Source organism: Pongo pygmaeus, chromosome 9 (assembly GCF_028885625.2).
Source record: "Pongo pygmaeus isolate AG05252 chromosome 9, NHGRI_mPonPyg2-v2.0_pri, whole genome shotgun sequence".
Classification (NCBI taxonomy): domain Eukaryota; kingdom Metazoa; phylum Chordata; class Mammalia; order Primates; family Hominidae; genus Pongo; species Pongo pygmaeus.
Genome location: NC_072382.2, coordinates 127,561,931 through 127,585,048, shown reverse-complemented (window position 1 = coordinate 127,585,048; position 23,118 = coordinate 127,561,931). Strand labels below are relative to the sequence as shown.

The following is a 23,118-nucleotide window of genomic DNA, read 5'->3' as shown; positions in this document are numbered from 1 at the left end:
CTAAAAATCAAAACAATTGAATTCATCATGAACATAGAGATTAGAAGGATGGTGACTAGAGGTTTGGAATGATAGTGGGGGGCTGGAGGGGAGGTCATGATGGTTATTGGGTACAAAAAAATAGAAAGAATGAATGATATTTAGTATTTGATAGCACAACAGGCAACTATAGTTAATAATAACTTAATTGTGCATTTAAAAATAACTAAAAGAATATAATTGGCAGGGTGCAGTGCTCACGCCTGTAATCCCAGCACTTTGGGAGGCCGAGGCAGGCGGATCACAAGGTCAGGAGATTGAGACCATCCTGGCTAACATGGTGAAACCCCGTCTCTACTAAAAATAGAAAAATTAGCCAGCCGTGATGGCGGGCGCCTGTAGTCCCAGCTACTCGGGAGGCTGAGGCAGGAGAATGGCGTGAACCCGGGAGGCGGAGCTTGCAGTGAGCCCAGATTGTGCCACTGCACTCCAGCCTGGGCGATAGACAGACTCTGGCCGTCTCAAAGAAAAAAAAAAAAGAATATAATTAAATGGTTTTTTAAATTGTTTGTAACACAAAGGATAAATGACATTCTCCATGATGTGATTATTGTGCTTTGCATGCCTTTGTCAGAATATCTCATGTACCCCATAAATACGTACACCAACTATGTACCTACAAAAATTAAAAATTTAAAAATTTAAACAATATTATGATGAGTAAGAGAAACCAGGTTTAAGTGAATAGTTTCTGTGTGATTTCATTTATAATAAGTTCCAGAACAGTTACAATTATTTCATGAATATAGAAGTGCAATGCTAATTACCAATCCCAAGCAAGGACTCCCACTTCCTGGAGAATAACAGGAATCAGCACTCTGCCCATCACCAGAAACAGGAGTCCCACTATATCCTGGGCTACTATTTAGGTCCATCATGCTTTAGTTACTTATTTGTCTGAGTTCAATGAGACAGAACACACCAACACACAAGAAGTTATGTGAAGTCGGTTTATTACTTAAAGATGGGCAGCAAGCGACAGACAAATCTCTTTGAGCCAGGCCCCCAAGTCTCAAGAAAGCTGTACAGGGGAGATGGTATCTTGACTATGTTTGCCTCCCTTTGCTGAGGGATCCTGAAAGGCAGCCCACCCTAGGTTATATGCCTCAGGTGCCATCTGACACATGGGGCAAAGCTTCGAAGGACCTCCTGCCTCTACAGGGAGAGTTTGTGTGGCAATGGGGAGGTGATAATGGAGGTGGGAGGTGATAGTAAAGGTGAATGGCAAAGGGGGAAATGAAGAGAGAAGGTTTAGAAAAGGAAGGGGAAGAAATGAAAGTTCTGATGTACCTTGAATGTACATCTCGATAGGAGTAGTAGTGGCTGTGTGAGAGCTTGGTGAATGTCACAGAGGCCGGGAAGTCCATTGTTTGCTATCTCCTAATAACAGTGTAAGGATGTAGTTTGTAAATGCCAAGAAAATCACAATGATTGAGTTTGAAGTGGGCACTGCCTGCTGGTAGAAATAACTTGGTGTACGTAGAGAAAAATCTTCAGTATCCATAATCCATTTTACTGCTATTTCTGCTTAATCATTCTCCTGATACATGGGAATTTTAGATAAAAATATTGTGAATTTTTAGCTGAAGGCTTTCTAGTGTACCTGAACAAGTTAAGCAAATTCAGATTCTAGAATGTTCCTGCTTTAAATTTTACTGTACAGGAACTCTTGGGGCAGGTTTCTTGGAATATGGCAATGCCAATAATCCCAATAATAGAAGAAATCCATTGTTCAGAGCCACTGTTCTCTGACTGAGGGAGAAGCCAAGCTGAAGACACCAGAAAGGATGACACTAGTTTAGTCTTCTTAGGTTAACGAGAGGGCAGGGGTATTGTCAGGACAGACATGGAAGGAAAGCAAGGGCCAGCAGAGTGTGAAGGATGAGCAACATTGGGGACATTCCAAAGTGAGACCTCAGGAGGGCAAATATCTTAGAGTTCGAAGTTACAGTAATTGTAGTTGCAGCATGTATGAACATAAGTCCGATTCCTGAGATCAAATGTCATGTCTCTGCAGAATTTCTGACACACCATGTATGATATCTGGAGAGTATTGCCTAAAATAGGAAAGAACCACAGAAAATAAGCATTTGATTTAAGCTCTCCAAGGTGAGTCAAACCCAGCACTAGCTCTGTTGGTGAAAATTTAATCAGGGTAGGTTGAGGAATGGCTTCCCAGCTTATGCTCCCTAAAAGCACCCAGGCAGGGAGATACAGAGGTCACTGGTCAGCTGCAGGGCTTGTTTGCCTGAGGTCCCTGAAAATCCTCAACTCTATGTAGCTGTTTCATTTTTCTCTCTTGCTAGAAGATTAGCAACTAGTGATTTAGTGTCTTCAAAGTCAAAATCTGTTTGGTCATTAACCAGCCTCTCTTCATCCTCTCCTTCCGCCACTCTTCTCAGCGTTTGGTAACCACCACTCTAGTCTCTACCTCCATGACATTAACTTATTCTTTAGCTCCTATACATGATTGAGAACATATGATATTTGTCTTTCTGTGCCTGGCTTATTTCATTTAATATAACGACTTCCAGGCTCACCTGTGTTTCTGCAAAGGACAGAATTTCATTTATTTTTATGGTTGAATAATATTCTATTCAAGAATATTCAAAAAAATATACCATATTTTCTTTATGGTATATTTCAAAATAGCTAGAAGAGAACATATGGAATGTTCTCAATACAAAGAAATGATAAATGTTTGAGTTGATGAATATCCAATTACCCTGATTTGATCATTACACATTGAAGGCTTGTATGAAAAAATCACATGTACTCATAAACATAAACAATTGTTATGTGTCAGTTACCAAAAAAAAATCTGTTTGGTCAGTTTTCTTGGAAATATAGAATCCCAACTTCTCCCTCCTGTCTCATTGACCCAAATTATCCTCTGTCTGTATGCACAGGGACCTGTGCCACCACCTGTGCTCAGGGGCATTCTGATTGGTTCTTCTCTTGAGATGTGAAATTGCTGAAGCACTATCCTAAGAATTCTAAGAATCTTACAACACCTTCCCTGCCCCTCTAACTTACGCTGGTAGATCCTTAAGAGCATGCATGCCTCGTCCTTCTGAGCAGTACAGACACCAAAGCCTCTTCTACAACGGTCTGTCCGTGTGCGAAGGTGGCATGTTACGCACCGAAGTGATGTCACTGCTGGAGAGAGCATAGAGATGGTGTGAGACCAGGCAAAAGCAAGGACTTGGGATGGAGTTGAAAATATTCAGATGGAGGTGGGGAACGAATAATGGAGGGGGCAGGCTGATGAAGAGCTATTGGTTGGGGTATTTAGGCGGTAAACAGTTGAAGCTCTTATCAACTCCTCATTTCAGAGTAATAAAAAGAAAATGTCACCAAAGGATTCTGATCCCAACTTTAGCCATTTTAACCTGGGTAACTTTAAGCAAAAGTTAGCCTCCATGTCATTGACTCCTCTAGCTTAAAAATGGTGCTATGAATGCTAGCCTGGCCTATAGAGATATGGGTGTGACAAGGAGCGTGAGAGCTTTAAAACATTTCACCCAAGCTATTGTTACTATTGTCAGGTGATATATTCTGTTCTTTTGAGCTTCAATCTGAATCTACATAAAGACATCATCAATAATAGTACCATAAGTGACACTTTTATGAGGTTCTGTGGGGTGAGCTATTCAAAATACAGGCTTAATTTAAAAAAATTTCCCTAGTGCACCTGAATGAGAAAGGAAAGTAGCAATGATTGAGCATCTCATTTGGGCCATAGTCTCTCAAGTTGCATCTGATTTAATCCTCACAAAAGCCTTGTAAGCAGGCACCATTGTCCCCATTTCTTGAATGAGCAACCAAAGGTACAGAGAGTTTGAGACCGTGACCACAAACCATGAAAAAAATCTGTCTGATTCCAGAGCATTCAGTACTTCCTCTCATAGAATTACTTGTTGTAATATAAAGTCTCTGAAAAGGGTATCAAAAGCCATTGTTCAGTCCTAAAATAAACTGAAAATTATTCATTATAGACTGACCAGCTCCCTCAACAAATGGGATATAAGTTTACAAATAAAAAGGATGTCCTAAGGAAAATCTTGCCAGGGCTTGGGATTATGGGGAATGGTAGGGACAGAGGGAGAAAATGGGTTAAAAGGGCAAGACAGAGGCCTGCCCACCTGGAGGAGAATGGCAGGAGGCTGAAAAGGATGGAAGAGTTGGCAGGGAAGGCAGAGGAGCATTCTGGAGGCTGGCTTCCCCTGGCTCATAAAGTGGCCAAAGCTCAGCCCTGCATGGACGCATGCTGCACATGTAGTTTCCCTGGAGCTCCCTAGATCCTGTGTCTCAAGTATACCCCTCAGGTCTGGGACTCACCCACAATGAAGCAGCAAAGGAGGAAGAGGAACAAGAAGTGTTTGTTCATCCTGACCCGGAAATCTCTTGTGCAGGAAAAAGAAGCTAGGGGCTGCAAGCACAGGTGTTTAGGCTCCAGAGAGAAAACTTTCTTCTTCATCAGAGGCTAGTGATTATTCATGCCTAGGGAGAGCCTGTCACACAAGGTTTCCTCTTGGAGCTCAAGTTCATTGGCTGTGCTCCTCAAGGCAGAGAAAAAAGAAAATTAATAAATGTTGAGGTTTGCATGGAGCTAACCTTTTTAAAAACAGATACTTTTGATATTATTATTCTTATCCCAATTTCAAGAGGAGGAAACTGAGGCTTGTTGAGGCTCCAGAAGCTTACCCCAGGTCACATATCCAGTGACTGATAGTGCTGGTACTCAAAGTATGACTTCCTAATTCTAGAGTCCACATGTTTCACCACCGTGGTTCAATGCCTCTCTGAGATTTATTCATACATTGAACAAATATTTGTTGAGAAATTGTGTATGCAATAGTTACATGAGTAAGACCAAGCAATGAATAAGGCAGACAAGCTCACCTGGCTCCTCACATTATGGGTAAGAAACCAGAGAGTGAGAGAGGAAAAGATATATAGTCTGTGACCAAGCTTGACCTTCCACCTAGAACGTTTGATTCTCAGTCGAGAACTCTTTTAATTACAAGAAATCTGTCCTTCAAGGCCAGGGACTGTTTACTTTGTGGAGCCATTAAATCCTCTCTAGAATTATTCCATGACTTGATCTTTAGCAAATTTATATTTTGAATCTGGCTAGTTTTTTGTTCATGATTTAGATGTCTATCTTTATGAAAGCTAACTCAGTTACGATTCACTATGGGTAAAGTACTGGAAAACCATGACCACTCCTGGCATTCTAAGTCTCCTAAACCACCAGCCCAATGGCTGATGGCACTTGGTTAGAGATACTAGAAGTATTCCATACTAAACTGATTTAACAACATGTTCTTTAGTTGTGGGAACGATATGATCATTGAAATATATTGAGTCTGACATTTTTTAGACATCAGATGAAGATTGGATAAAATATGATCTTATGTTAAGTGTCACAAGATTTACAATGTTTCTTCTCTATGAACAAACAGAATATGGAGCCCACCTTTGCCTAAGAAGAGAGCAAGAAGTCTTAGAGACTTACACATGAGTGAACTGGTTCCTTTGAAATAATAGATTCCAGAATGGAGAGTAAGGTTTTGAGGCCTTTGGATCTAGTTTTCTACTCTGCCATATTTTAGAAAAGGGTGTTGAACACTGGATAGCATTTTTCAGAACATTCCCAGGTTTATCGAGAAGAAAAACTTCTGAGCCTTTGGAGCCTGGGCTTACCAAGTTATTAGGGTATTTCATTTGTCACTTGTTTTCTTTGCTTTATCCTCTATTTAAAAGTTACCTGCTGGGTATAATGTTCACTCTTCAGGTGATGGGTGCACTAGATGCCCAAACTTCACCATTTGACGATCTGTCCGTATAATAAGCCTGTGTATGCACTCCCTGAATCTATAAAAATAAAAATAAAACATAAGAAAATAGAGAGATGGAGCAGCACTAGAATCAGAGCAAAAGCAGCGGACATTCTAGGTTAAACTGCAATAGATTTGCAGTTTTTTTCTTCTTCCTTCAAGGTTCTCCTTGGCAGATGCCTTCTCAAAGGCCAATTGTGTTTTGAATCTCCATTGTACTGATTATTTCCAGTTAAGATTTTAGAATTTTGCAACTCTACCCAAATGTTGGAGTCCTCTGACCTACTTCTCAGCCTCCCACAGTACCTCATCCATCACATTTTCTCTTGAAAACAATTTCTTTCTTCATTTATGATGGGGTAGGAGAGAAGAAGGTGTTAGAAACTATTAATAGAGGTAGTGTGGCATAATCGAAATAACATTTTCCTGAGAGTCTGGAGACCCGTGCCTGATCACTAGATAACTCATTGTGTCTTTAGCAAATCGTTTATCTGTAATATCAGATTTTAATCATTTTAAGGGCCCTTTAGAACTTCAACACTCTGTGGTTGCATGACGTACGTCATGAAAATGGGTAGCAGGTTCTGTTATTCTGAAGTTCCTAGCACTCTGCTTGGCACGTGATACCACTATCTGTGATGCCACTGTCATTGGCCACAGCACAATTGATGTGCCACCATGTCTGGAAAGCCCTCCACTCTGAGTAGATGCTCTTTGTTCTGCTCTGAGGAGGAGGAACGAGAACATCATGTCTTCATGTTCATGGTCTTTCTTGGCTCTCTTGGCTCCAGGGTGGGTGACTGAGATCTTGGTGATAGCACAGATGAGCAGTCCCATGAACTTGTCTTTCTAAGTGCTGCCTTTTATTTTAGGGGAATGGACTTTGGCATAGAGTCAGGGATCAGGCTGCTTTGTTCCTGGGTTCCCAGGGGCAGCATTGGTTTTTCAGAGCATATATGAGGAACAGAGCAGGAGATAATGGCCCTTTAAAAATATCTGGTGGAGGAGTGCCTACTTGCAGGGCCCAGGAAAAACACCTAGAGTATACATCCAGCCCTTCCTACCTCCAATTGCTGGTGGAGAGAGAGGTGAAGGAAAAAGAAACAAAACCAACATGTATTGAATGCTTACTATATGCCGTGCACAAGGCTGGGCCCTTCTATATAGATTGTCTCATGGAGCCCTGGTGACAACATGGTGGTGAAGTGTATATCAAGGAGCAAAGCTGGGGTTCAAGCCTAGATCAGTGTCACTAAAATTCACGTTTCATTCACCATATTGCTGTTAATATGATGCTTCAGATGAAAAATCACAATGAATAATAAAAAGTTGCAAAAGGCTCTTTCAGAACATTTATGGACTGATTTTATGCATTCGAGTATCAGATTTTTGTTAGCTCCTTACCTCCATTCCTGAACAAGGTTTACCAATATGGGTCTAGTGTCCTCTTAGTTTCATGGAGTCCATGAACTCTGATAGATAAATGTATATTTTTATTTTTTATTAACTTCTAATTGATGTGAATAATTTCTTTTTCTACTGAATATTGTCAACAAACTATGAGTATTAGCAGTGCCTGAGACTTTGTTACCAACAGAAATAAGTGAAAGATCAGGAATTAAATGATTTCATTTGCATCTTTGAACTTGTTAGGACACAAAGGTCATCCTGGTTTTATTATTTCTGTGAAAACATTCTTGTGAATGGAAGTGTGAGGCCAGATAAAATGAAAGAGCATCTTATTTCTGTATGGGCTAGAAATGCATCTCAGGATATGGGTTATTTTCCTGATAAGAAAGCTCAATTTGAAAAAAAAAAAGGCACATTTTGAAATGCAGTTTTGGTGGTTTACAAAACCCTTTTCTTGTGGCTTCTCATACATTTTACCAGCTTGCTAAATGAAAGATGCTCCACGTGATCAGCAAATTCTAGTAATCTATGTTAGAAATGGTTTTTGGACTGCAACAAAGGGATAATTTATTATTCACTTTCCTTCTCAAATAGAATAGTTGATTTTTTAAATTATACTTTAAGTTCTAGGGTACATGTGCACAACGTGCAGGTTTGTTACATATGTATACATGTGCCATGTTGGTGTGCTGCACCCATTAACTCATCATTTACATTAGGTATATCTCCTAATGCTCTCCCTTCCCCCTCTCTCCACCTCACAACAGGCCCTGGTGTGTGATGTTCCCCACCCTGTGTCCAAGTGTTCTCATTGTTCAATTCCCACCTATCAGTGAGAACATAAGGTGTTTCGTTTTCTGTCCTTGCGATAGTTTGCTCAGAATGATGGTTTCCAGCTTCATCCATGTCCCTACAAAGGACATGAACTCATCCTTTTTTATGGCTGCATAGTATTCCATGGTGTATATGTGCCACATTTTCTTAATCCAGTCTATCATTGATGGACATTTGGGTTGGTTCCAAGTCTTTGCTATTGTGAATAGTGCCACAATAAACATATGTGTGCATGTGTCTTTATAGCAGCATGATTTATAATCCTTTGGGTATATACCCAGTAATGGGATGGCTGGGTCAAATGGTATTTCTAGTTCTAGATCCTTGAGGAATCTCCACACTGTCTTCCACAAGGGTTGAACTAGTTTACAGTCCCACCAACAGTGTAAAAGTGTTCCTATTTCTCCACATCCTCTCCAGCACCTGTTGTTTCCTGACTTTTTAATGATCACCATTCTAACTGGCGTGAGATGGTATCTCATTGTGGTTTTGATTTGCATTTCTCTGATGGCCAGTGATGATGAGCATTTTTTTATGTGTCTGTTGGCTGCATAAATATCTTCTTTTGAGAAGTGTCTGTTCATATCCTTCACCCACTTTTTGATGGGGTTGTTTGTTTTTTTCTTGTAAATTTGTTTGAGTTCTTTGTAGATTCTTTGTCAGATGAGTAGATTGCAAAGATTTTCTCCCATTCTGTAGGTTGCCTGTTCACTCTGATGATAATTTCTTTTGCTGTGCAGAAGCTCTTTAGTTTAATTAGATCCCATTTGTCAATTTTGGCTTTTGTCGCCATTGCTTTTGGTGTTTTAGATATGAAGTCCTTGCCCATGCCTATGTCCTGAATGGTATTGCCTAGGTTTTCTTCTAGGGCTTTTATGGTTTTAGATTTAACGTTTAAGTCTTTAATCCATCTTGAATTAATTTTTGTATAAGGTGTGAGGAAGGGATCCAGTTTCAGCTTTCTACATATGGCTAGCCAGTTTTCCCAGCACCATTTATTAAATAGGGAATCCTTTCTCCATTTCTTGTTTTTGTCAGATTTGTCAAAGATCAGATGGTTGTAGATGTGTGGTATTATTTCTGAGGGCTCTGTTTTGTTCCATTGGTTTATATCTCTGTTTTGGTACCAGCACCATGCTGTTTTGGTTACTGTAGCCTTGTAGTATAGTTTGAAGTCAGGTAGTGTGATGCCTCCAGCTTTGTTCTTTTGACTTAGGATTGTCTTGGCAATGCGGGCTCTTTTTTGGTTGCATATGAACTTTAAAGTAATTTTGTCCAATTCTGTGAAGAAAGTCATTGTTAGCTTGATGGGGATGGCATTGAATCTATAAATTACCTTGGGCAGTATGGCCATTTTCATGATATTGATTCTTTCTATCCATGAGCATGGAATGTTCTTCCATTTGTTTGTGTCCTCTTTTATTTCGTTTAGCAGTGGTTTGTAGTTCTCCTTGAAGAGGTCCTTCACATCCCTTGTAAGTTGGATTCCTAGGTATTTTATTCTCTTTGAAGCAACTGTGAATGGGAGTTCACTCATGATTTGGCTCTCTGTTTGTCTGTTATTGGTGTATAAGAATGCTTGTGATTTTTGTACATTGATTTTGTATCCTGAGACTTTGCTGAAGTTGCTTATCAGCTTAAAGAGATTTTGGCCTGAGACGATGGGGTTTTCTAAATATACAATCATGTCATCTGCAAACAGGGACAATTTGACTTCCTCTTTTTCTAATTGAATACCCTTTATTTCTTTCTCCTGCCTGATTGCCCTGGCCAGAACTTCCAACACTATGTTGAAGAGGAGTAGTGAGAGAGGGCATCCATGTCTTCTGCCAGCTTTCAAAGAAAATGCTTCCAATTTTTGCCCATTCAGTATGATATTGGCTGTGAGTTTGTCATAAATAGCTCTTATTATTTTGAGATATGCCCCATCAATACCTAGTTGATTGAGAGTTTTTAGCATGAAGGGCTGTTGAATTTTGTCGAAGGCCTTTTCTGCATCTATTGAGATAATCATGTGGTTTTTGTCTTTGGTGCTGTTTGTATGCTGGATTACATTTATTGATTTTCATATGTTGAACCAGCCTTGCATCCCAGGGATGAAGCCAACTTGATAGTGATGGATAAGCTTTTTGATGTGCTGCTGGATTTGATTTGCCAGTATTTTATTGAGGATTTTTGCATCGATGTTCATCAGGTATAGTGGTCTAAAATTCTCTTTTTTTGTTGTATCTCTGCCAGGCTTTGGTATCAGGATGATGCTGGCCTCATAAAATGAGTTAGAGAGGATTCCCTGTTTTTCTATTGATTGGAATAGTTTCAGAAGGAATGGCACCAGCTCCTCTTTGTACCTCTGGTAGAATTCGGCTGTGAATCTGTCTGGTCCTGGACTTTTTTTGGTTGGTAGGCTATTAATTATTGCCTCAATTTCAGAGCCTGTTATTGGTCTATTCAGGGATTCAACTTCCTGGTTTAGTCTTGAGAGGGTGTATGTGTCCAGGAATTTATCCATTTCTTCTAGATTTTCTAGTTTATTTGTGTAGAGGTGTTTATAGTATTCTCTGATGGTAGTTTGTATTTCTGTGGGATTGGTGGTGATATTCCCTTTATCATTTTTTATTGTGTCTATTTGATTCTTCTCTCTTTTCTTCTTTATTAGTCTTGCTAGTGGTCTATGAATTTTGTTGATCTTTTCAAAAAACCAGCTCCTGGATTCATTGATTTTTTAAAGGGTTTTTAATGTCTCTATTTCCTTCAGTTCTGCTCTGATCTTAGTTATTTCTTGCCTGCTGCTAGCTTTTGAATGTGTTTGCTCTTGCTTCTCTAGTTCTTTCAATTGTGATGTACACATACAATATTAACCTTAAATGTAAATGGGCTAAATGCTCCAATTAAAAGACACAGACTGGCAAATTGGATAAAGAGTCAAGACCCATCAGTGTGCTGTATTCGGGAGACCCATCTCACAAGCAGAGACACATATAGGCTCAAAATAAAAGGATGGAGAAACATCTACCAAGCAAAAGGAAAACAAAAAAAGACAGAGGTTGCAATTCTAGTCTCTGATAAAACAGACTTTAAACCAACAAAGATCAAGAGACAAAGAAGGCCATTACATAATGGTAAAGGGATCAATTCAACAAGAAGAGATAACTATCCTAAATATATATGCACCCAATACAGGAGCACACAGATTCATAAACCAAGTCCTTAGAGACCTACAAAGAGACTTAGACTCCCACACAATAATAATGGGAGACTTTAACACCCCACTGTCAACATTAGACAGATCAATGAGACAGAAAGTTAACAAGGATATCCAGGACTTGAACTCAGCTCTGCACCAAGCAGACCTAATAGACATCTATAGAACTCTCCACCCCAAATCAACAGAATATACATTCTTCTCAGCACCACACAGCACTTATTCCAAAATTGACCACATAGTTGGATGTAAAGCACTCCTCAGCAAATGTAAAAGAACAGAAATTATAACAAACTGTCTCTCAGACCACAGTGCAATCAAACTAGAACTCAGGATTAAGAAACTCACTCAAAACTGCTCAACTACATGGAAACTGAACAACCTGCTCCTGAATGACTACTGGGTACATAACAATATGAAGGCAGAAATAAAGATGTTCTTTGAAACAAATGAGAACAAAGACACAACATACCAGAATCTCTGGGACACATTTAAAGCAGTGTGTAGAGGGAAATTTATAGCACTGAATGCCCACAAGAGAAAGCAGGAAAGATATAAAATTGACAAGTTATTGTCTAATTTTATTCCTTACTGATATATGAAGTTACAGCCCCATCAGCAGTGTATGACAGTGCTTGTTTTACTCCAGTCTTGCCAACACAGTTGTGTTACCAAATTCTGATTATTGCCAATCTGTTAAGTAAAACTAATATCCTAAAATTAGGAGCAAGGTTCACCATATTTCATGTGTTTAAGAAGCATTTCTGTTTCTTTTTTCTGTGAACTATGACATTATTATTGACTGCATCCCTCCCCTTTGAATTGTTAATCTTTTAAAAATCAATTTCTGGAATATCTTTGTACAATAGGGAGATTAGCCCTTAGTCTGAGATATGAGTTGCATATATTTTTAATGGTTTATTTGTTATTTGGTCTTTGCTTATGGATTAATGATTGGTTTTCCATCTATGTAGAAGATTTTTTAAAAATATAGGTAAACATATCTTTTTTATGGTTCTGTGTTTTGAGTCATATATAGAAAAGTAACCCTCACCCTAGATTATAGAAACTCCTTCCATTTTATTTTCCGGCAATTCACTGTTTATTTATACCCTCCAGGTGGGCAGCAAGTCCGGTTTCATTGATTTTCTTTGTAAATCTGCCTAAGTAGCATAGCATTTCACTTTGAAATGTGAAACACTTGCTACCGACTATTTTGGGACCCTTGCTGGAATGTAGAAAGTCTCGTTTCTCATCTTTATTATAGTTCAAAAAACCAATCTGATGAAGCTGGATGCTCTGTGGAGAATGGACTGGAGGGATGCAAGGCAGGATATGGGAAGGACATTATTAATTCCTCCCACAAATATTTGTTGGGCATTTCCTTTGTTCCTAGCCTCTAGATGCCAAGTGTGCCATGACAAATCAAAGAAATCCCTTGCTTTGTTCTAGTGGAGGAGTAAAAATGTGAGCCAATAGGAATGTAAGATCAGCTTATTAGAATTGCTATGAAACATAAAACAGGGAAAAGGGTAGGAAATGAAGGCTGTCATTTTCTAGAGATTAAGCAGAAAATGCTGCTCTGTCTGAGGGAGTGACATTTGAGCAAAGACCTGAGTGAGCAAGGGAAATGTGGAGAGAAAGATTGGAGAGGAGGCCATTGCTCATAATGAGGAAGCCATTGCCGGCTATGATAAAAACTCTGGATTTTCTTTCAAAGGTAATAAAAAGTCGTCAGAGTGTTTTCAGCAGGGGTGTGGCATCTATGACTTGTTCTCTGACTGCTTTATGAAGAAATGATTATGAAGGGGCAGGGGAGAAGCATGGAGGCCAGAAATAAGGCCATTGCTTGGTCCAGGCAAGACATGATAGTAGACTGGATTATGATAATGGCAGTGGCGACAGAGAATAATAAACCCATGTGAGAAGTTAGTAGGTAGAATGGATAAGACTTGCTGTTAGATTGCTCAATGAGGATGAAACACAAGAAGATGTAAAGAATACCTCCCAGATGTATTAAAACCTGCAACATTGTGAGGAAAGACTGGGCAGGACTGAATAACTAACTGTTGGGTGCTATGTTCACTACCTGGGTGACGGGATCATTTGTACCCCAAACCTCAGCATCAAGCCATATACCCCTGAAACAACCCTGCACATGTACCCCCTGAATCTAAAATGAAAGTTGAAAATACTTTTTAAAACTCTGCAATATTGAAGTAGGAGCAGGTCTGGTGAATCAGGAACATTACCATTTCATTTTCATTAGAGGATTTGCACAAAATCAAAGTGAGTACCCTCTTTAGAATGCTGCGCAGCAATCAGATATGGTGGTTTGGCTCTGGGAACATTGTCATACTGTCTGTCCCTGAAATTTTATGATTATATAATTTAGATGACTAGCCTAAAGACAGATCACGAGAGAACAACTTGCTCCTTCCACAGGAAGCTGCACCCGACAGAAGCTCCAGGATGCTTGTTCTCTTTCTGCTGGGCACAGTCTTTCTGCTCTGCCCATATTGGGGTAAGTTCCTGGAGACAGAGGGGAAGCTGGTGGTTGGTTAAGAGATGGACAGATGCTGGGGGAAGAGAAAGTTTTCAAAATTGGCTCTTGGGGCAGTGGCAGATGTATGTGAGATTATAACATGGAAGGTTTTTCTTCTTTTCACACGTGAACTTCATGACCCTATAAAAGGTACAATCATGGCTTGTCTGAAGTCCTTGGTAAACAGGTGATTTGTGACATGTTTAGGAGCAAACCTTCCCTTCATCTTCAGAGAGCCCTGTAATCCATTCTTCTTATAGAATCCTAGGGGTTTCGCCTCCTGCCAGACCCGTTTTGTCCATTTCTTAGAGTAAGGAGGCTAAGATCCACTTTACTTTCTTTTACCCATTACTCGGCAAAATCATCAGGCAAGATAAGGGGTTCATTACTGGAGGTCCATGGACAAATTTCATGGGAACCCTGACCTCCTGAAATCATATACAGTGTTTGATCTATGTTTGTACAGGTTATCTTTCACAAGATTTTTTTAATTGGAGAAAATGTGTACAAATTTATTAATGTGTACATGGGGAGGACCACAGCATGATTATCCCTATCTTTCTCAAGATTACCAAGAGTCCATGGTCCAAAAAATGTTAGGAACCACTAGGCAAGAGTAAGGTCCTGTAGTGGAGCCCCCCCAGCCCCAGAGAATATTCTCAAGACTGCATCCTCTAAGCACCTCTTTTTGTATCTGGCAGCGACTGAAATAATGTGTTATAAATGTAAAAAATATCATCTCGGGTTATGCTATGGTGTCATGACATCCTGCTCCCTGAAGCATAAACAGTCCTGCGCAGTTGAGAACTTTTACATCCTTACAAGGAAAGGTAATGTGGAGTAGAGAGTGACTGGAAAATCACCACCACCATCCCTGAGAAACAGTGGTTTTCTTTTGCCCTCAGAGTGAGTGGGTGAATGGGATGGGTGAGTATGGGGTAGTCATGAGGGGATGGCAAAGACAGACTTTTCCCTAAGACCATATTGGGTGAAAAAGAGGCTGATGTCCCTTACCTGGCAGGGAATAAAATCCACTCTCTGGGTCAGCAATTAACAGACTCAGGTTTGGAACTCATTTGGGCCTAGAGAAAGGTTAGTAAGGACACAAAAACAGATTACTCCTAGGAACGCAGTAAAAGGAAATGAGGTCATTATAATCATATTTCCTCTCTTTTACCTCCTCAGGGCAGAGCATGTATCATTATTCAAAACTGTCATGTATGACCAACTGTGAGGACATCAACTTCTTGGGGTTCACGAAGAGGGCAGAGCTCATCTGTTGTGATCATAGTAACTACTGCAACCTCCCTGAGGGAGTTTAGTTGTACATACGTCTCTCCTGGATTTTGGATTCTTTTTCAACCGCTACCCTCTTTTTCTCTTCCCTGAACCTGAATTTTGCTCTACTCTTCTATGCAATGGTAGAGAGTGAGAAAGCCAGCTCATAGTGAAAAGACAAGCAGGCATAAGGAGACGCAGTGTGGACAGCGGAGCCTATTGATGATGGAGCACTAGACTTACTCTTTGCACATCCCTGTTGCTCACAGGTGGGAGGGGTTTTGCTCTCCTTACATGATACTGCCATGAATAAGCTCAGACTTGGTCATTTATTATCTCCTGTATGAAAATGTGAACACTTGGGCCATAATAATCTCCAATTTGTACTGAGAATTCTGTGACTATCCTCTATCCTCATCTACACACACACTCCTCTCTGTTGGAATTCTCTTTGGATTAGCCCTGACACTTTCTGGCACTGTCCTTTTCTGCCCATGGGTTCTGGAGAGGGCTAACCCCAGCTTCCCAGTGTGTTGGCAGCATGGGCCAAGTCTTTCTCTGATAAAGCTCTTTGGGGAACCTCAGGGCAGAAAAAAAACTGAACGGACATAGGGATAAGCTTCAAAGAAAATTTCAGGGGGCATTTCAATTGGAAAAAACTAAGATCTGAGAGATAACTTGCTGTGGGTGGAATTGGCTTGAATTATCATTGCCCTGGCTGGCCAGGCAGCCTTAGGCACATGGTTGAACTAGGTGATTGGATTGGGAACAGAGTGTTTTTTTAAGGATGGCTAGTCAGGTTCTTGTCATGGGACTGAGAAAACAAAATGCTGATAATGTGGCAGGTGGCGTGGTAGTTGAAGATAATAGGATGTAAATAGATACCATGAAGTAATGTTCAAGTAACAGAGTGCCCTGTGTTAAGAGGAAGTTATGAGTATGCAGAAAGTGTGAGAAAGGTAGCATATACGGATAACAGTGGTGAGAAGAGAAGCAGGAAGACCCAGAGAAACAGATAGGAAGAGAAACTGAGTAGCATTGATGTTGGAGCACACCTGTGGCCAAGGTGGCACATTTTCCTTGGATACACACTAACCCTGGTGTTTCTGTCCTTGTGAGGCTGACTGCAGTTCTTGGTTCTGGTCTTCCATGAGCTTCTTTCTCTTATATTATGCCACATAAAATTCTTACAATGAACCAACCAACCTTCTATTTGAGTAGTCTGGTATACACTATCTTTGTCTATGTCTGAGAATATAATCCTTTCTGAGGAATTCTCAATTTTGATTTTGCAGAGTCAGGATGAAAAATACATGAAGACAGCTCTTTCAAGGTAGACAAGCAAACTAGAAAAGCCAACGTAATATGAATATTTTAAGTTTGAGTTATGGGCTCTAGTTGTGTAAGAGCTCTCTCCCCATTGAATCATGGGGATGGTAGAAGTCAGTCTAGAAAAAGAAAAGAAAATATTGTTTAGCTTTTCAAAATAGACTTTAAAAATATGTTTGAATCAATGTTTAACAAAGCCAAAGTCTGGTTTTGTTTAGCATGCAGAGAGTTTTAATTATAAAATCTTTATGTTTCAAGAGCACACACTGGCATTCTCAGCATTATAGCCTTGAATTTGTCTATATAGTGGATGATTTGGATTTGAATTTGGTGGCTTCCAAAATCCCCTTTGCTGATAAGTGCACCCAGCTGCATCAAGTGTTGGCTTATGACAACTCACAGTTATTTACTTCTTTGGAGATTTGCTCTCTACTAAATATTAATAGAAGCAGCCTAGCCCAGAGGCTAAACTCCCAACCTGTATATGGGCCTCAGCCAATGAATGACTGGTCTCTTGTATTAAGGTAGAACTAAGTCTGTGGTGCAATTTGTACTCCAGAGCTTTTCCACAGGATCCAACTAAAGCTAGTCTTCAGTTGAGACCATGTTTTTGTTAGTATTTCCCCCCAACTTCCCTTCGTTCCCTTATTCTCTAAGTTTTAAGCTGACAAGACCAAGTGTTTTGTCTCACTGTGAACAGAGCTCTAAAGCAAGATGAGGTCAGGTTAGAAAAAAAGTTACATTTTGGCACTTCCAAGTAATAGTGTGCGTAGCGTCTAAACTAACTCTTCCTGAGTCAGGATAATCTTTCTTCTTAGCCTTCCTTACAAACTAGATAAAATTTCTCTAACCTTGAAGAATATTTTCTTTTGCCTTACCCTATTTTGGGATATTCTTCCCAGTTCCATTTTCCAACCTGAGCAAACAAACATAGCAAAGCTAGGTGAAAATTTCTTTACCCACATGATAAAACACCAAGAATTTATCCTCTGATATGCACATGCTCTTCTTTCATATATATACATAATTTTACAGAGAATTTTTTCTTCAAATACCTTTTTAAAGGACAATACTTTGGCTAACAATCTGTTACTTTGTAATTGACTGGTAAATAACTCACACAACCTTACCCATTAAACCAAAATAAATTTCACATGTATTACAAATGTAAATGTAATAAACAAAAGCTTGCTTTTTAATAATGTTGCGTCTATCATTATTTGAACTTGTAGTTATGTGCTAGGCATATGCCAAGCATTTTTAATATATGATCTCATGTAACCTTAACAACTTCCTATAAAGTAGCTATTATTACAAGACAGTTCAATAGATGAGAAACTTGAAGAACAGACTGGTTAAGTAACTTGTCAAATGTCACACAATTAAGCTTTCCAGTTACTATTGCTGCATAACAAATTATTGTGTTCACTAGTGCCACGGGTCAGGAATTAAGAAAGTATACGGTGGGTTTGTCTTGATGTCTAAGGCCTCAACTGGGAAGACTCCAAGACTGAAAGTGATGAAAGAGCTAGAAACTGAAATCATTTGGAGGTGTCTCCACTCACATGTCTTTGGAGTTGATGGTGGTATAAGTTGTGATGTCACCTGGGGCTCTTGTCAGAACACCAACATGGAGACTCTTTTCGTCTGGGGCTCTTGTCAGAACACCAACATGGAGACTCTTGTCACCTGGGGCTCTTGTCAGAACACCAACAAGGAGACTCTTGTCACCTGGGGCTCTTGTCAGAACACCAACAAGGAGACTCTTGTCACCTGGGGCTCTTGTCAGAACACCAACAAGGAGACTCTTGTCACCTGGGGCTCTTGTCAGAACACCAACACGGAGACTCTTTTCACCTGGGGCTCTTGTCAGAACACCTACACGGAGACTCTTTTCACCTGGGGCTCTTGTCAGAACACCTACACGGAGACTCTTTTCACCTGGGGCTCTTGTCAGAACACCTACACGGAGACTCTTTTCACCTGGGGCTCTTGTCAGAACACCTACATGGAGACTCTGCATGCAGCCCAGGCCCCTTCACCGCATGGGGGTCTCAGACTTCTTACATGGTAGCTTAAGGCTGTAAAGGTAAATGTACAGCTGACAAGATAGGAGTTGCATCTCATTTTAGGGCCTAACCTTGGAAGTCATGCTTCATCACTTCTGCTATGTTCTATTGATTACAAGTCAGTTACAAGCCTGGCCAGATTCTAATCTAATCTTTTGATTACAGAGTAGTAAAATTGTAGAACTTGTGGTATGGGAGCTATTGTTGCAGCCATCTCTGGAAAATACAATATGTTACAGCTAGTTAATGGCAGAGCTGGAATCTTATCCAATATCTGTATAATTCCAAAGCTCTGTCTCATTCTGTGCCCACTCTTATGTTAGCAATATTTATAAATATTTGTGTAATTTAATGGTAAAGAAGGTTTTCTAACTATGACAGCAATCACAAACCAGGACAAGATCAACAGATTTGACTGCATACAAAAATAAATACTTACTGAGTCAATACCATCAAAAAAAAAAAAGAAGATAAATGACTTCATGGAAAAAATATTTTTAATAAATAAGGCAGATAAATGGTTCACCTTCTTAGTATACCAATAGCACATTCATATAAATTAAAACAAGATCAACTCTCCAATTAAAAAATAAACAAAGACATTAACAGGTAATTCACAGAAGAAATATACATTGTTAGTGCATATGATAATATCCAATCTTATTTTTAATTTTGGAAATGCAAGTTAAGTAAACAAAAAAAATTTAACTTCTGATTATGATACTGCCAAAGATGAAAATGTTGTACACTGTTGATAGGAATGTAAGTGGTTTTCTGAAAGCAAATAAAAAAACAGCAGTATTTGTAAGAATTGGCATATATTCGGATCCAAAATTCTTACTACAAACTTAATTTTGGGGAAAGAATGAGACAAAGTTAAAAAAAAAAAAAGCATGTGAAGAAGTTTCACAGCAGTGTTGGCAATGAAAGTGAAAAGGTAGAAATAACCAAAATTACCTAAATCAAACAAGATACATCCATATGCTGAAATGCATCCATAGGAAGTGATGATAATGTCATTGTGAATTTATTGACATGAAAGCATCCTAAAATATATTCAGTGAAAGAAAGAAAATTTTGAAATTCTATTTTTATTTAAAACCTATTGTTTATCTCTCATCTCTCATCATTTCACTTCTCTTTCTCTCTCAATCTATAAACTTTTAAAATAATTGCAATTTTACCAGTGGAAAATTCTGGGTTTTTGATGTACTACCTAGTTTTGAAAATTGGCATGATGCTGTTTTCTGGCACATATATTTTTTCCTCATAGAAATAAAACTGTGGAAAAAGTCTCAGAGATTCAATATAAAAAGACCTTGCAATAATCCACATGTTGGAATTGATAGACAAGGAATTTAAAACAGCTACTATAAATATTCTCAGGGACTGAAACAAAAGGATAGCCATGAATGGATAGAGAGGAAATCTCAACAGAGAGTTGGAAAATATATAAAAGAACCATTTGACCAAAGGTCTCCCGTAACAGTAATGTTATAGATAATTTATATTTTTCTTAATTTTTAAACGTAAGCATAAAATTATCTTTAAATAGCTTAAAAACTAAATAATTTAAATAACATAATATTGTATTAATAAATCAGATTTATCAAAGTAGATATACCTAACTTTCTTTTAAGTTATGTTAGTGTTGAAAATTTGCTAGGCTTAGGTGACAAGCAGATAATAAAATCATTACTCATGTCTCATGCATAACAAAGATCCTGATGGAAGAGCAGTCACTAATACAAACTCTTGAGCTACCAAAATTTTCCTTCAGTTCTATTTTTCATTCCATACGTATGTAAAAGGCCACTTCACATGAACTTCAGTATGAATTTCATTGCTTTATGACCCAGGTAATCATTGAAAATATTTTGAGCACTTTCTATATGCAAGCAATTTAACCTTTCTAAAATGCTTTCGCTGGTGATATTATCATCTCTATTTCCCAGATGCAGAAATTGAGTCTTTATAAGTAGAGATTAAAATTTTGTAAGGTCAAAACTTAATTTGCCGTGGTAACACCAGGATTCATTTAATAGCTGTCTGACATTAGAGTCTACTGTTAACAATTGCACTATATTATCATCCACAGACAAGAAAATTAGATATTCCTTCTCAGACAGATCTTTTTAGAAGCATGAATTTGGTTCTTCTAAGAGGGAACTACTTTAATTTTCCACACAAATAATGTGTGACATGTTCTTGACAAACTGTTGTGGTTATAGTAATATTTGGTATTGATGAAAAGCAATGACAGTAAACATATCAGTAGCTATATTATATAGTTTCCTTTGACTTGACCTGTAAGTATTTCATGAAGTGGGAATAGAATAATGAGTTATAACTTATGAGAATATAGCAATGCACAAAGTGTTATTCCACAGGACTCAAAACCTACAAGTTGTATACAAATTGTATTTCTTTTGAAATTTTGGAACAACAAATGACAAAGTAACACACATCTTGTACAACAAATGCTCTTGAATTTTATGGTAGACTATCCTTGCCAAACCCTAGTCAGTGGTTTGGACATTAAACAAGGCAGAGATAGGCAAAAATAAAATTTTATTATTTGTAAATATATGATTTTAAAAACAATAATTTCATTGTTGCAGAATTTCATCTCCATGCATTAAGTAATCCAGATTTTTTAACCTATCTGTAGGAATGTTATTCAGAGTTATGGGATTGGAATTTAGAGAAAGGTTAGGAGAAAGATATGAGGAAAACAAACCGTTATTCTCTAGATATTAATAAGCGTTCTTTCAAAGAATTTTTATTTTTATTGAACGCCTGAACAAAATGTAGCCAAGAAGTAGAACGCATTGGAACTTAAGATTATGTGGTAACCGGAAGATAATCTAGTTTAATTACCTGCCAATGCAACCTATTTAATTTTTTGACAGATCTGTTATTTAAAACTATGCCCTTATATTGAATATCTCAGCTATAAAGTTAATTGAATTTGCAAACAAGTTTTCTTCTCTTTTCCTCCTTTCAAAAGACTATCTTGAGAAGCAGTTCCAGAATGGCAGAGTAAGGATGTCCAAAATTCTGCTTCTCCACAAAAGCAATGAGAACATTGGCAAAAATGGACAAAATCAACTTTTTTCAACTTCTGGAAATTAATCATAAGCTTGGAACATTCTGAGGAGTGTTTATTTTAAAAAGGCCGAATTTTGGCCTTTTAAAGTAATGTAAGAACAGTGAACTTTGTGGCATTTCAACTTTCCCTTTTCCCATCCCTCTTTAACCAGCTGTGTGGTAGGTATTGAAAGCCAGCAACCTCGTAACATGGTAGCTGTGAATATCATCAGGGTAGCAGATGCCAAAGGGTGAAGAATGAGCTTGGAGCTAACCAAAAAAGTCCCCATTCCCAGAGAAGTATCATTACTAAACCTATCTGGATGCACTCTAAAAAAGCCCTGCTCACAGAGATTGTCTTTTTTCGACCTGATTCAGAGCTTTCTCAGTGGGAAAATTTCTATCTTCAGGACATTTATCAAAAACAATAAGTGGTAATCAATTAACTTGACCTAACTGGTATTTATAAATACTCTGTCTAACAATAGCAGAATGCACATTCTTCTCACACTTGCATAGTACATTCACCAAAATGGAGCACATTCTGGGCCGTGAAACATAACTTAACAGACCTATGAGATATAAATCATATGAAGTATGTTGTTCTCGGATCACAATGAAATTAAACTAGAAATCAATAACATAAAGATAACTGGAAAATCCTCAAATATTATAAATTAAGCAAAAACACTTCTCAGTAAAATATGGATCAAGGAAGAAGCCTAAAGAAAAATTTTAAAGGATTTTGTACTAAATGAAAATGAAAAGTCAACTTAGCAAAATTTTTGAGATGCAAGAAAAAAGTGCTTAGGAAGATATTAATAGCATTAGGTGCATACTTTGTAAAAGAAGAAAGATCTAAAAATTAACAACATAAACTTCCACTTTATGAAACTAGAAAAAAAAAGAACATTTAAAGCCTAAAACAAGCAGAAGAAAAAACCCCACAAAATTGGAGAAGAAAACAGTGAAATGGATTGAAAATAGGAAAATAGAGAAGATCAAACAAATCAAAAGCTTGCTGTTTGAAAAAATAAAAATAACTGATAAACCTCTACCCAGGATAACCAAGAAAAGAAGAGAATAAACATGAATTATCAATATGAGAAATTTAAAGAGGCCCTCATTCCTTTTCCTATATTCACTAAAAGAGTAATGAAGTAATGCTACAAATAACCCTATGCTCACAAATTTAATAACGTAGATGAAATGGACAATTACTTGAAAAACACAAACTACCAAATTCACATAAGGAGAAATAGATAATATTAATAGGCCAAAATCTATCAAAGTAATTGAATCAATGATTAATAACCTTACAAAAAAGAGAGTATTATGCTGAGGTCGTTTTACGAGTGAATTCTACCAAATATTTAAGGAAGAAATGATACCGATTCTCCGCATTCTTTTCAGAAACCAGAAGCAAAGGCAACACTTCCTAAATCATTCTTAGAGGCTAAAATTGCCCTAATACTTAAA

General features: G+C 38.3%; 2 protein-coding genes across 2 annotated transcripts; one reads left to right on the top strand and one right to left on the bottom strand.

The window, feature by feature from the left end:
- Positions 1–975: 975 nt before the first annotated feature.
- Positions 976–4,454, bottom strand: PATE3 (prostate and testis expressed 3). The gene is made up of 3 exons (XM_054438168.2): positions 4,381–4,454; positions 3,076–3,198; positions 976–2,096 (listed from the first exon to the last, which is right to left on the bottom strand). Exons 1-3 carry the CDS (start codon positions 4,427–4,429, stop codon positions 1,972–1,974), a joined length of 297 nt encoding a protein of 98 aa, XP_054294143.1. The 5' UTR covers positions 4,430–4,454; the 3' UTR covers positions 976–1,971.
- Positions 4,455–13,800: 9,346 nt separating this feature from the next.
- Positions 13,801–15,195, top strand: PATE2 (prostate and testis expressed 2). Its single transcript, XM_054438167.1, has 4 exons — positions 13,801–13,852; positions 14,000–14,023; positions 14,575–14,703; positions 15,059–15,195. The coding sequence occupies exons 1-4, from the start codon at positions 13,801–13,803 to the stop codon at positions 15,193–15,195; spliced, it is 342 nt and encodes a 113-aa protein (XP_054294142.1).
- Positions 15,196–23,118: the final 7,923 nt, after the last annotated feature.